The sequence below is a fragment of the Aethalodelphis obliquidens genome, unplaced genomic scaffold, assembly GCF_003676395.1.
Source record: "Aethalodelphis obliquidens isolate GAN/ISIS:26980383/991018 unplaced genomic scaffold, ASM367639v1 scaffold14, whole genome shotgun sequence".
NCBI classification, from domain to species: domain Eukaryota; kingdom Metazoa; phylum Chordata; class Mammalia; order Artiodactyla; family Delphinidae; genus Aethalodelphis; species Aethalodelphis obliquidens.
This window is the reverse complement of record NW_020837958.1, coordinates 35,505,289-35,518,102: the sequence shown is the minus strand read 5'-3', so window position 1 is coordinate 35,518,102 and position 12,814 is coordinate 35,505,289. Positions and strand designations below refer to the sequence as shown.

The 12,814-nt window shown below is 44.1% G+C and overlaps 1 protein-coding gene across 2 annotated transcripts in view; it reads left to right on the top strand.

Moving 5' to 3' along the window:
- Positions 1-12,814, top strand: part of SWAP70 (switching B cell complex subunit SWAP70) — a 95,122-nt gene that overhangs the window by 8,806 nt on the left and 73,502 nt on the right. The window contains exon 1 of one of the 2 annotated variants that reach the window (XM_027115417.1): positions 6,986-7,173. The exons of the other annotated variant lie outside the window; for it this stretch is intronic. Within the exon in view, the coding sequence (XP_026971218.1) occupies positions 7,075-7,173 (99 nt within the window). The 5' untranslated portion in view covers positions 6,986-7,074. Of the gene's footprint in view, positions 1-6,985; positions 7,174-12,814 lie in introns of those variants that run through there. 2 annotated transcript variants of the gene reach the window in all.

The window sequence follows — 12,814 nt, the reverse complement described above, 5'->3', positions numbered from 1 at the left end:
ATTATAAATCACGATATCACATAGCCAAAGCACCATTCTTTTTTTTTTTTTTTTTTGCCTTCATACTTCTGTGCATGCAGCTAGCTACCTCTTTCTTTCTGGAATGTCCTTCCTTCTCTTCTACAGCTATCTGTGAACTTTCACTAATTCTCAAGACTCAATCTCCATGTCTAACAAGGGCTTAATCTCTGAAATATACAAACAGCTCATACAACTCAACAACAAAAAACAAACAACCCAACGGAAAAATGGGCAGAAGACCTTAATAGACATTTCTCCAAAGGAGACATACAGACAGCCAGTAGGCACATGAAAAGATGCTCAACATCATTAATTATCAGAGAAATGAAAATCAAAACTACAATGAGGTATCACCTCACACCGGTCAGAATGGCCATCATTAAAAAGTCTACAAATAACAAATGCTGGAGAGGGTGTGGAGAAAAGGGAATCCTCCTACACTGTTGGTGGGAATGTAAGCTGGTACAGCCACTATGGAAAACACTATGGAGGTTCCTCAGAAAACTAAAAATAAAATTACCATATGATCCAGCAATCCCACTCCTGGGAATATACCCAGACAAAACTGTAATTCAAAAGATACATACACCCCTATGTTCACAGCAGGACTATTCACAATAGCCAAAACAAGGAAACAAGCTAAATGTCCATCAACAGATGAATGGATAAAGAAGATGTGGTACATATATACAATGGAATATTACTCAGCCATAAAAAAGAACGAAATAACGCCATTTGCAACAACATGGATACAACTAGAGATTATCATACTAAGTGAAGTAAGTCAGAAAGAGAAAGACAAATGCCATATGATATCACTTATATGTGGAATCTAAAATATGGCACAAATGAACCTATCTACAAAACAGAAATAGACTCACAGACATGGAGAACAGACTTGTGGTTGCCAAGGGGGAGGAAGTAGGGGGGAGGGAGAGGGATGGACTGGGAGTTTGGGGCTGGTAGATGCAAACTATTACATTTAGAATGGATAAACAAGGTCCTATCACATAGCACAGGGAACTATATTCAATATCCTGTAATAGACCATAATGGAAAACAATATAAAAATGAATGTATATATGTATATAACTGAGTCACTTTGCTGTACAGCAGAGATTGGTACAGCATTGTAAATCAACTATACTTCAATAAAATGAAAAAAAAAGACTCAATCTCCACATCTGAGAAGCTTCTCCTAACTCTACCCTCATCCCTATTCTCAGTGGGTCAGGCTGACATGGAGTTTTCATGCATTCCATGGGGCAGTAGATATGGCCTTGGTCTCAGTGACAGATGATTAAATCAGGATTTTCATTGGAACATGAGGTTCAGCCTAAACTCCAGCTAGTGATGTTGGAGGAGGCTTTAAGAGTTAACGCTGTCACACAATTCTTACAGTTACAAGATCAGATTTTGCTGCTTTTGCACCTTGAGCAAACCACCCAACCCTAAGGCCTCAGAGGGTTTTGTCCTTGTTGGCATCAGAATTCCATTATTCTCCTCCTTCCTGTTTTTCACGACTGCTCCTCCCATTTGGATGGGCTTTAGTGACTATGCCACGCTTTCACAGCTGTTATTTTATTTGATCCTCACAATAACCCCATGAGGCGGAGAGAGCTGTTTTCACCAGTTGAGGAGACTGCAATTTGTCCTGGTTCTGAGAACTTGAATCCTGGCATTGGTTTATGAAACTTCCCATGGAACCAGAAGCTTCCTCTCAGGAAAGCTTTGGGGTAATGGCAGTCACAAAGATGCTATCAGCCCCTGAGTGGCCAGGGGCCGGACACCACTCCCACAACTGCCGGCTTCAGGCACAGTTGCTCAGCATTTCTGCTTCTTGTTGCCAGATTGTGCCCACTGATTACAGGGCATTTCAGTGATGGGATAAAATTCATATTTTATTTAAAAATTTTCTCCGCCTGTTTGGGCCTCTTCCTTCCGCTTTAGTGTGTGTTGTGCATCTGCATTACCCAGACCTCCTTAGGAGAATTTTTTTTTTAATTTATTTTATTTATTTATTTTTGGCTGCGTTGGGTCTTCGTTGCTGTGCACAGGCTTTCTCTAGTTGTGGTGAGCGGGGACTACTCTTCGTTGTGGTGTGCGGGCTTCTCATTGCGGTGGCTTCTCATTGTGGAGTACGGGCTCTAGGTGCGCGGGCTTCAGTAGTTGTGGCACATGGGCTCAGCAGTTGTGGTTCGCGGGCTCTAGAGTGCAGGCTCAGTAGTTGTGGCGCACGGGCTTAGTTGCTCCGCGGCACGTGAGATCTTCTCAGACCAGAGGTGGAACCCATGTCCCCTGCATAGGCAGGCGGATTCTTAACCACTGCACCACCAGGGAAGCCCTCGGAGAATGTTTTCCTTCTTAATCTTATAAGGGGTCATGATGACCCTCTTCGTATGTGCAGATCTGATTGTGTCCACTGTCAGTATGTCTTTTGGTGTAGAACCCTTTGTCTCAAAAACTTATATACCTGTGCTTTGACCTGTAACAGGCAGAACAGTCCTCAGAGCTTTCTGCGAGACTGCTTCCTGCATTATAATCCTCAGGTTGGCTTGAATAAAATCTTCCATTTCTTTCTTAGATTGACTATCAGTTGATTTTTTTCTTCGACACAGACCTTTGGCCAAGATAAGATGAGAGCTCGATAGAGCTCACTGGCAGGCCTAGTGCTCCTTGTTGGTTACCAGGAGAGACTGGGGATTAGGAAGAATTTTATTTTTGAAACCAGCATATCTTGGCTCCTTTACAGTCCCTCTAGATTCTACTTGAAAATTGAACAATTCAAACTTAGTTCAACTCCCTTTTTGTATTGTGTCTTAGAGAAATAGTAGAAGCCAGTTGGCAATTTCAATGTTATGATTGGAAATCTCCTTAGCCAGATCCACAAGATCATTAAGTATCTTTACTAGTTTTTATTAGATACTCTTCCTAGTTTTTACATTATCTCAGGCAACAGTGTTGCCAAACTTTTTACCAGCTATAACTCTATTAGTTTGCTAGGGGTGCCATGATAACATGCCACAAACTGGTGGCTTAAACAACAGAAATTTATTGTCTCACAGTTCTGGAAGCTAGAAATACAAGATCAAGCTACCAGCAGGGTTTGTCCCTTCAAAAAGCTATGAGGAAGAATCTTTTCCATGCCTGTCTCCTAGCTTCTGGTGATTTGCTGGCTATCTCTGGTGTTCCTTGGCTTGTAGACCCATCACCCTGATTTCTGTCTTCATGTTCACATGTCATTCTTCCTGTGTGTTTGTGTCCAAATTTCCTCTTTTTATAAGGATACCAGTCATATTGGATTAGGGCCCACCCTAATGACCTCATTTTAACTGGATTACCTCTGTTAAACTTCATCTGAGACACTGGAGATTAAGACTTAAACATGTGAATTTTGGGGAGAGACAATTCAACTCAAAGCAGCAACTTTCAACAACAATTCCCTCACTGTCTTTCAAACCTTCCCTTGAGATCCTTTTAGCTTCTGCCACCCCCCTGCCCAAAGCCAGTAACACATGCTTTTTGTTAACAGTATCAAACTTCACAAATTTCAGTATCAGTTAGGGGCTGGTCAGGGAAGCAGCACCACTAAGGATACAGGATTCATCACAGGGATTAAATACAGCACAATTGTAGGAAAAGCTGGGGGAGAAAAAGTCTGGAAGGAGATGGCTGGAGGATCAAAGGAAACTAACCAGGGATCACAAAGGAAAGCTGCTGAAGAATTCTGTGGAAGGCTGTAGCCTCTGCATCCAGAAATGGCCTGAAACTGATAGGTCATCAGGGCTAGCAGTCAGGAAGACAGCTTGGATTGAACTGGGGGAGAGTGAGGGCAAACTAGAATCCACAAGGACAAACTGGAAGCTATGAGGACAAAACGGAACCCATAGCTATCTCTCATGCTGCTGATGCAGGTGGTCTGTAGGAGAAGTTGATGCATTTACCATAGAACTACATGTGTGCCTTGCCCCAGGGGCTTGGAGAAGCTGAAATAGGAGATGTGGTGGGAGCTGGAGGAGCTGGGGACCAGTTGCTGCTCTGCACCAACAGTGTGCCAGCAGGTCAGTAACAAGTTTACAATCCGCAGCTGGTACCTGGCATCTTCAGAGCACAAGGGCTGCTGCTTCACTTGCTCCTTTCAAATCTTACACAAATTTCTCTTGTGACCAATCCTATCTTGGAACCAGACTGGGAAGGGAAATTTGGGGAACTGAATTTCAGTTTAGTTAAATTGACACCGCACAGAACTACCACATGAGCCAAATATCAACAGTTGCCTGGTACCAGGATGCTGTGTCTCATATGTGTACTAGTGTCTCATTTAAGCCTCATCACAGTTTTGCAAGATAAATATTAGCATTTCCACTTTACATATGAAGAAATGAAGCCTCATATTTGCTCATAGGTAAGCAAATGGTGGAGTCTGGATTCTGCCCTACATCCGTGTGGTAGCCAGCTTCCAAGATGGGTCCCAGTGGTTCTTGCCTTCCGATACTCATACTCTTTTGTATTTCCCCTTAAATAGGTCTTAAATAGGTCTGACCTGAGTAATCAGTAGAATATTGCAGAAATGATGATAAGTGACTTTTGAGGCAGGATCATAAAAGACATTGCAGCTTCCACCTTTCTCTTTCTTAGACCACCTGCTCTGGGAAAAGCCAGCTGACATGTTGTAAGGACACTCAAGTAGCCTGTAGGTGGACCCATACAGGGAGGAACTGAGGCCTTTTGTGAACAAGTCCATGTGGGTGAGCCATGGTACAAGTAATTTCTACAGCAACAGCCTCCCCTTCAGATGACTACAGTCCCATATCCTGACTGAAACCTCTCAGGAGACCTCAAGCCAGAACTATATGGCCTTTAAATTCTGGACCCACAGAAAATATGAGATAATGTTTATTATTATTTTAAGCTGCTAAATTTTGGGTTAGTTGGTTACACAGCAGTAGATAATTAATATAATGTGTTAGGTTCCAAAGCACAGCTCCTTCCATGACATCATTTTGCTTTAAAATTTGTTCAGATTATGAGAGTGGGGATTGTGGAAGAAGTAGGAATTTTTTTTTTTAAATATACATTTATTTATTTATTTATTTATGGCTGCGTTGGGGCTTTTCTCTAGTTGCGGCGAGCAAGGGCTACTCTTCAATGCGGTGCGCAGGTTTCTCATTGTGGTGGCTTCTCGTTGCAGAGCACAGGCTCTAGGCACGCGGGCTTCAGTAGTTGTGGCACGTGGGCTCAGTAGCTGTGGCTTGCAGGCTCTAGAGTGCAGGCTCTGTAGTTGTGGCACACGGGCTTAGTTGCTCTATGGCATGTGGAATCTTCCCGGACCAGGGCTCGAACCCTTGTCCCCTGCATTGGCAGGCAGATTCTTAACCACTGCTCCACCAGGGAAGTCCAAGAAGTAGGAATTTGAAAGTTCAGAATGTACTGGTCATGTGACCCCCACCCCCCACCCCAAAGCTTTGAAATATCTTTTTGGTGCTTCCAGATACAGAGAGAGAAGGAGTGTCATCTAGCGGTTAATCTGAACCTTGAGAATTAGGAGGGTTTCTTTTTTGTCACTACCTAGGGAAAGCTGAGTTGGCATGAAGAAGTTAGAGGTTAAATCATGTGTTTTTGTTGACTGGCAGACTTGAGCTGGAGTTGGGGAAGGTCATTGATAGAGACTGGATTCTGGCAGAGCAAGAAAAGTCCTGACAAATGGAGAAGTGGGGTCTCTAGGGCCCTCACAGTGAGAGACTGACAGTCCCTCTGCTTTTGCCCCTTCCCTTCAACTGGGCCATCCTTTCCTCTGCCCCACCAAGTTCCCTTTGGCCTGAAGCTCACTGAAGCTGCTCCTTCCTTTTCTGTTCTTTTCCAAATCCCCCTTCCTTTTAATGATGCCCTTTTCCTTTTAATAAAGTTCATATATGTGCATTTAGGAACATAAAAGAGGAAAACAAAACCAAACTTCATCTGAGAACCGTTTCCCTTTGAAAACTCTTGGTATTTGTTTTTCTATCCATTTTGTCCAGATTTGGTCTTGGATTGGAGATGCAAGGCACTGTGCCTGGTGACTTAATCAGACTGGAGTCAGCCAGCAATATTTATTATCTTAGGATGTGAGCACTAGGAGAACCCTTCCAGAACATCTGGAGCAACCACGCTCATTTCATACGTGGAACATTTGAAGCCCAAAGAGGTCAAGTGATCATTGTTAACAGATATCAAATGAACATCTGCAATGAGGAGGACGCTCTTCCGGGCACAGATAGGTTCTTTTGAATGGTCCAACCATTCTGATTAGTAAGATGGGTGGAGTGATTTGCTGGGGTCCTTCCAGATCTCCTATTATGCAAGCACAGAAACATCAGGAAACAGCAGCATTACCCACATCAAACCCTTCCTAAATTGTGAACTGTCCCTCAACAGCTGAGAGTTAGAAAAGGTTGTCTGACCCTCTGATTTCTAAACCCACCTTAAACCTCAACCCCGGAGACCACTACACAGTAGGCATCAAGAGTCGTTTGCGAAATGCATGAACCAACTTCCCTCAAGGCCCTTCCCTGCTTCCCCTTCCCCTCCTCTCCCACTAGGTACTGTGCCAGCATTTGAGCCCCTGACTGGGGACTTTTGGGGATCTTGTCTGGCCTCCTCAGACAGTGACCCCGTCCCCGGGTCAGGAGCAGGGCTCCATTTTTCACTGTGGGACGCTGGACTCTCATATTTTTTCTCGGGATAGGGGCTCTTGTTTGGGGGGCATGCGAGCATCGAAAATGGCCCGAGCTGGTCTTGGGGGCACTAGGGGGATGCGTGGTGGCGCTTGCCGTTCTAGCCGGGAAAGAAGGCCAGGCGTTCCTACCGGCAGGGAGAGGCAGACCAGCGGACCCAGAGCTCCAGCTGCACAGCGCGGTTCCCCGCGGGCGCCGAGTGGGCGGGGCCTGGCGGGGGCGGGGTCTGCCGCTGTCAGGTGACAGCGCGGCGGGCGGTGGCGGCAGAGGCCAAGGGGCGTCAGACGCGCCGAGTGGCTGGCGGGACAGTCGCGGCAGCCGGGGTAGCAGGGCCGCGGCCATGGGGGGCTTGAAGGACGAGCTGCTCAAGGCCATCTGGCATGCTTTCACCGCGCTCGACCTGGACCACAGCGGCAAGGTCTCGAAGTCCCAGCTCAAGGTGGGCGCACCCGCCTACCGCGGGCCCGCACTCGCCCCTACCCGGCGCGTGCTCTACTACCACCGGGTGGAAGCGGGCAGGCGGGCGGTGACCAGAGGGGATGGCGGACCGGAATGCGGCCGAGCGGCCTGCTCGGGGTGGAGGGAGCCGAGACCGGGATTTGGCATTTTTCGCCTCCCTCTTGCTTTCGGGCCTCGCGCTCGGACCGGTGCGTTAGTTCCCTCAGGGCTCCTGGTGCTCGGGGTGGAGGGAGCCGAGACCGGGATTTGGCATTTTTCGCCTCCCTCTTGCTTTCGGGCCTCGCGCTCGGACCGGTGCGTTAGTTCCCTCAGGGCTCCTGGTGAGCAAGGGACGGCGCGGGTGGGGGGCTCTGAGGGGCGAGCCGGTCTTCCTGTTGGCGCGGGAGGCCCAGAAAGTTTGACTCGGAGAGGGCGGTGGGAAGCTCCCTTAGGAAACCTATCCAGAGTTTCCTCCCTGCTCTGGGAGAGGAAGGGACTTGCCCAAGGTGACTGGTCAGAGCCCTCTAAGGGGCACGCTCCGCACCGGGGCAGTTCTCAAAACGGCCAAATGCCCTCCAGGCTACCAGGCAGTTCCGAGAAGAGAGAAGTGCCCCAGAGCCTGGCCCGCAGCGACCTCCAATTTTGGGGCGCTTTGGCGGTGGGGTACCCTTTCCGACTAGGGAGGAAGACCTAGCGTCCTCAGGTCTGGAACGAATCGAGGGTGTGCCGTGTGCCGCAGGGACCTTAGTTTCCGGGTGAGAAGCTCTGATCTGGCACTTTGCAAAAGCAAATGCTTTTGCAGAGTCTTTATTGTGACTGCCAAAGACCCCATCATTAAATGAGCGTATAAGGTATAAATAAAGGAATGCTTGTAAATTGAGTAACCCCAAGCAGGGTAAGTGGCATTTAGCCAGGAGAAATTGGCAGCTTCTTGAAAGTGTAAAATATGGAAACAGACAAGAAGAGCCATTCATAGACATTTAAAAATATACACATTTTGGATCTGAATGTCTGGTTTTCTTAGCCTCTTCTGGGAGTGAATTTCTGAAGATTGAGTTTGCTTTGTATATTTTGTGCAGTAATCAGGAGGTTCTCATGACTAGTGGCTTTTATGCCAGTAGGACTTAGCATTCTGCCTGTTTTCCTTTTACCCTTCTCTTTTTTTTCTCATTCATAAAAACATAGTCTGGAAGGTTTCATAGAGATCATCCATTTAATCTTTATTTGACTTTATTTTTAAAATTTACATAGAGTAAAATTGACTATTTTGGTGGATGGTTCTGAGTTTTAACATATATAGATTTGTATAACTACTACCAAAATCAGGGTTCCATCATCCCCAAAAGTTCCCTCATGCTGCCCCCCTCTTCCTCAACTGCTGGCAATCAATGATCTGTTCTTAATTGCTTTAGTTTTGTCTCTTCTACAGTGTCATAAAAATGGAGTCATACAGTATGTAACCTTTTGACAGTGACTTCTTTTGCTCAGCATAATGCCTTAGAGATTCACCTATGTTGTTGTGTATCAATAATTCGTTTTATTGCTAAGCAATATTCCATTGTATGGTTGTACCATAGTTAATCCATTCACCCTTGAAGAACATTTGTGTTATTTCCATTTTTTGGTGATTATGAATAGAGTTGCATTTTACTCTTCACTGTTTTTACTTTTAATTTACCTATACCACTATGTTTAAAGTGAGTTTCTTGTAGATGGCGTGTAGTTGGGTCTTGTTTTTTTTTTTTTAATCCATTCTAACAATCTTTTAATTGGTGTGTTTAGACCAATTACATTTAATTATGATGTTCGATTTAGGGTTACCATTTGACTATTTGGTTTCTGTTTGTTTTCACTATTTTTTCATTTTTTTCTCTTCCAATTGATGGCATTAACGAAATATTTTCTATTACTTTTGTTGTACACCATTCAAAATTGTCTTTGTGGCTGCTTATGGAAAAAGTGCCAGAGGATTCTTGACTGTGGGCTTGGCAGGAAGTATTAAATCCTAGTGCATAGCTTTTACCCACAGGATGTTGATAATGCAAATGTGTCGTTGTATTTTGTCTCTTTGTCTGCTTAACTGAGAGATTTCGGGATTGATTCAGTTCTGTTCATCTTGCCAGTGTTTCTGGAATTGGAAATATTAAAAAGTTTTTGTTTAGTTCTCTCCTTTTTGGAGTTTTGACTCTGAAGTTCGACGTTCATTGATCCATTGGCTAGGAATAGAGTTTTTGCCTTAATTTGCTCATTCATTCATTTGTTCATAAATAACCTTTTGCATATACTTTGTGTAAATTACCATGCTAATTTTATAAAAAGATCAGTATTTTTAGGCTCTTAAGAGTTAATATCTCCTTGGAGAAAATATCATACAATTGATTTATTAAATAGCAGACTAAAAATTACATACCCAAAATGAGGTTAAAATTTATTGCTTTGGAAAACTGTATGGGCATTTTAAAATACTTTGGACACTTGTCTTTTTGAATTACCTTCACAGTTTTTGACGTGAGTGGTGACACTTCATGTGTTAGATACTGTGCCTAATTCTAAGGGTGATATGATAGTGAAGGTGGGGGAAAAAGAAACATATGAATTTTTGCGTTCAAAGAGTTTAAATGTTGGTAGGCAAACTAAAAGAATAGGCAACCGTTAGAGAAGTCTCTCTCTGCCTTTCTGTGTATATATATATAGATTATATTACTTAGACAATTACCCTATCCTTAAAAAATGTAAGATCTGGTGGTAGAGATAAGAAGTACAGGAATACTATGGAGAGGAAGATGTTGAATGTGATAGAAGATAAGAGCCCATGATGAATGTGATAGAAGATAAGAGCCCATGAGGTTTTAGAGGAAGAGACCAGCACTTTTTTTTTTTTTTTTTTTTTTTTGCGGTACGCGGGCCTCTCACTGTTGTGGCCTCTCCCGTCGTGGAGCACAGGCTCCGGACGCGCAGGCTCAGCGGCCATGGCTCGCGGGCCTAGCCGCTCCGCGGCATGTGGGATCTTCCCGGACCAGGGCAGGAACCCGTGTCCCCTGCGTCAGCAGGCGGACTCTCAACCACTGCGCCACCAGGGAAGCCCAAGACCAGTACTTTTTACTGGTGGAATTACTTCATGAAAAAGCTTTGAAATTGCCTCTGAAGAAAGCTAGAATGTGATTATGTGGAAATGGGAGGAGGATTAAGCCCATCCTATTCATTCATTCATTCATTCATTCATTCTTTCTTTCAATGGGTATTTATTGACTGCTTTTAGCGCTAAGGGATCCCTGTGAACTACTGCAGGCCACAGGAATTAATCAGGCATTTATAGGGACTTCTGTGTAACTGATTTTGATTGGAGTGTAGGATATGAGTGTGTTTGTGTGTATGTATAAGAAAGAGTTTGTTTTTTTTTTTTCTTTTTTGCGGTATGCGGGCCTCTCACTGTTGTGGCCTCTCCCGTTGCGGAGCACAGGCTCCGGACGCGCAGGCTCAGCGGCCATGGGTCACGGGCCCAGCCGCTCTGTGGCATGTGGAATCTTCCCGGACCAGGGTACGAACCCGCGTCCCCTGCATCAGCAGGCAGACCCTCAACCACTGCGCCACCAGGGAAGCCCAAGAAAGAGTTTTTGATGGATGGATATTTACCTGGAGATGATGTCCTTGGGTAAGTGTGGGGCTGTTGGTACAGGATCTTGGTAGTTGAAGCTTGGAAAAAGGAGAGAAGAGGTTCAACAGTGGCCTTGAGGAATGGCTACAGTAGGTGGTGAGAGGAAGAATGGAAGCCGGGGGACCAGAAATGGGATATAAGAACCACTTTGGGGCAACACTGGTGCTGAGGAAGAAGAGATTTTCAAGGAAAACATTGTCTGTTATCTTTGAGAGTTAATTTATTATTATTATGTACATATATTTTGGAGATTGTAAAGTAATGATATTGATTCTTCCCTGCCGTAGCTCATAAACTACATTATTTCTTCTTTTGTGAAGAGAAGTTGTGAAAAGTTTGGAGTATTGGCATCATCTTGGGAATAAATTTATTTTTGACTTTTAAGGAGATTTCTTTGCAGTCCAGTACTCATTTAGATAAATGTGTTTGGGTCACTGCTATAATTAGTAAATATTTTCCTTGAGGTCCCCCAGTTTAGTACAAAAATCTTACTGTTTTTCTTTTGGCTGTGTTGGGTTTTCCTTGCAGTGCGAGGGCTTCTCATTGCAGTGGCTTCTCTCGTTGCGGAGCACGGGCTCTAGGTGCACGGGCTTCAGCAGTTGTGGTTTGCGGGCTCTAGAGCGCAGGCTCAGTAGTTTTGGCACCTGGGCTTAGTTGTTCCAGGGCATGTAGGATCTTCCCAGACCAGGGCTCGAACCCGTGTCTCCTGCATTGGCAGGCGGATTCTTAACCATTGTGCCACCAGGGAAGTCCCCACAAAGCTTATTTAAAAAAATTATTTTTTAATTTTAAAAATTTACTTTATTGAAGTATAGTTGATTTAGAGTGTTGTGTTAATTTCTGCTGTATAGCAAAGTGATTGTTATACATATATACATTCTTTTTCATATTTTCTATTATGGTTTATCACAGGATATTAAATATAGTTCCCTGTGCTGTACAGTAGGACCTCGTTGTTTATGCATTCTATATATAATAGTTTGCATCTGCCAATCCCAAGCTCCCAATCCATCCCTCTCTCACCTCGCCTTCCGCTTGGCAACCACAAGTCAAAAAGCTTATTTTTTATACCTAAATTTTATTATTAACTAATAGCATTTTTTAAACATCTTTATTGGAGTATAATTGCTTTACAATGGTGTGTTAGTTTCTGCTGTATAACAAAGTGAATCAGCTATACATATACATATATCCCCATATCTCCTCCCTCTTGCATCTCCCTCCCACCCTCCCTATCCCACCCCTCTAGGTGGTCACAAAGCACCAAGCTGATCTCTCTGTGCTATGCGGCTGCTTCCTACTAGCTATCTGTTTTACATTTGGTAGTGTATATATGTCCATGCCGCTCTCTCACTTCGTCCCAGCTTACCCTTCCCCCTCCCCGTGTCCTCAAGTCCATTCTCTACGTCTGCGTCTTTATTCCTGTCCTGCCCCTAGGTTCTTCAGAACCATTTTTTTTTTTAGATTCCATATATATGTGTTAGCCTAAGGTATCTGTTTTTCTCTTTCTGACTTACTTCACTCTGTATGACAGTCTCTAGGTCCATCCACCTCACTACAAATAACTCATTATCGTTCGTTTTTATGGCTGAGTAATATTCCATTGTATATATGCGCCACATCTTCTTTATCCATTCATCTGTCAATGGACACTTAGGTTGCTTCCATGACCTGGCTATTGTAAATAGAGCTGCAGTGAACACTGTGGTACATGATTCTTTTTGAATTATGGTTTTCTCAGGGTATATCCCCAGTAGTGGGATTGCTGGGTCATATGGTAGTTCTATTTTTAGTTTAAGGAACCTCCATACTGTTCTCCATAGTGGCTGTATCAATTTACATTCCCACCAACAGTGCAAGAGGATTTCCTTTTCTCCACACCCTCTCCAGCATTTATTGTTTGTAGATTTTTTGATGATGGCCATTCTGACTGGTATGAGGTGATACCTCATTGTAATTTTTTTTTTTTTTTTTTTTTTCTGTACAC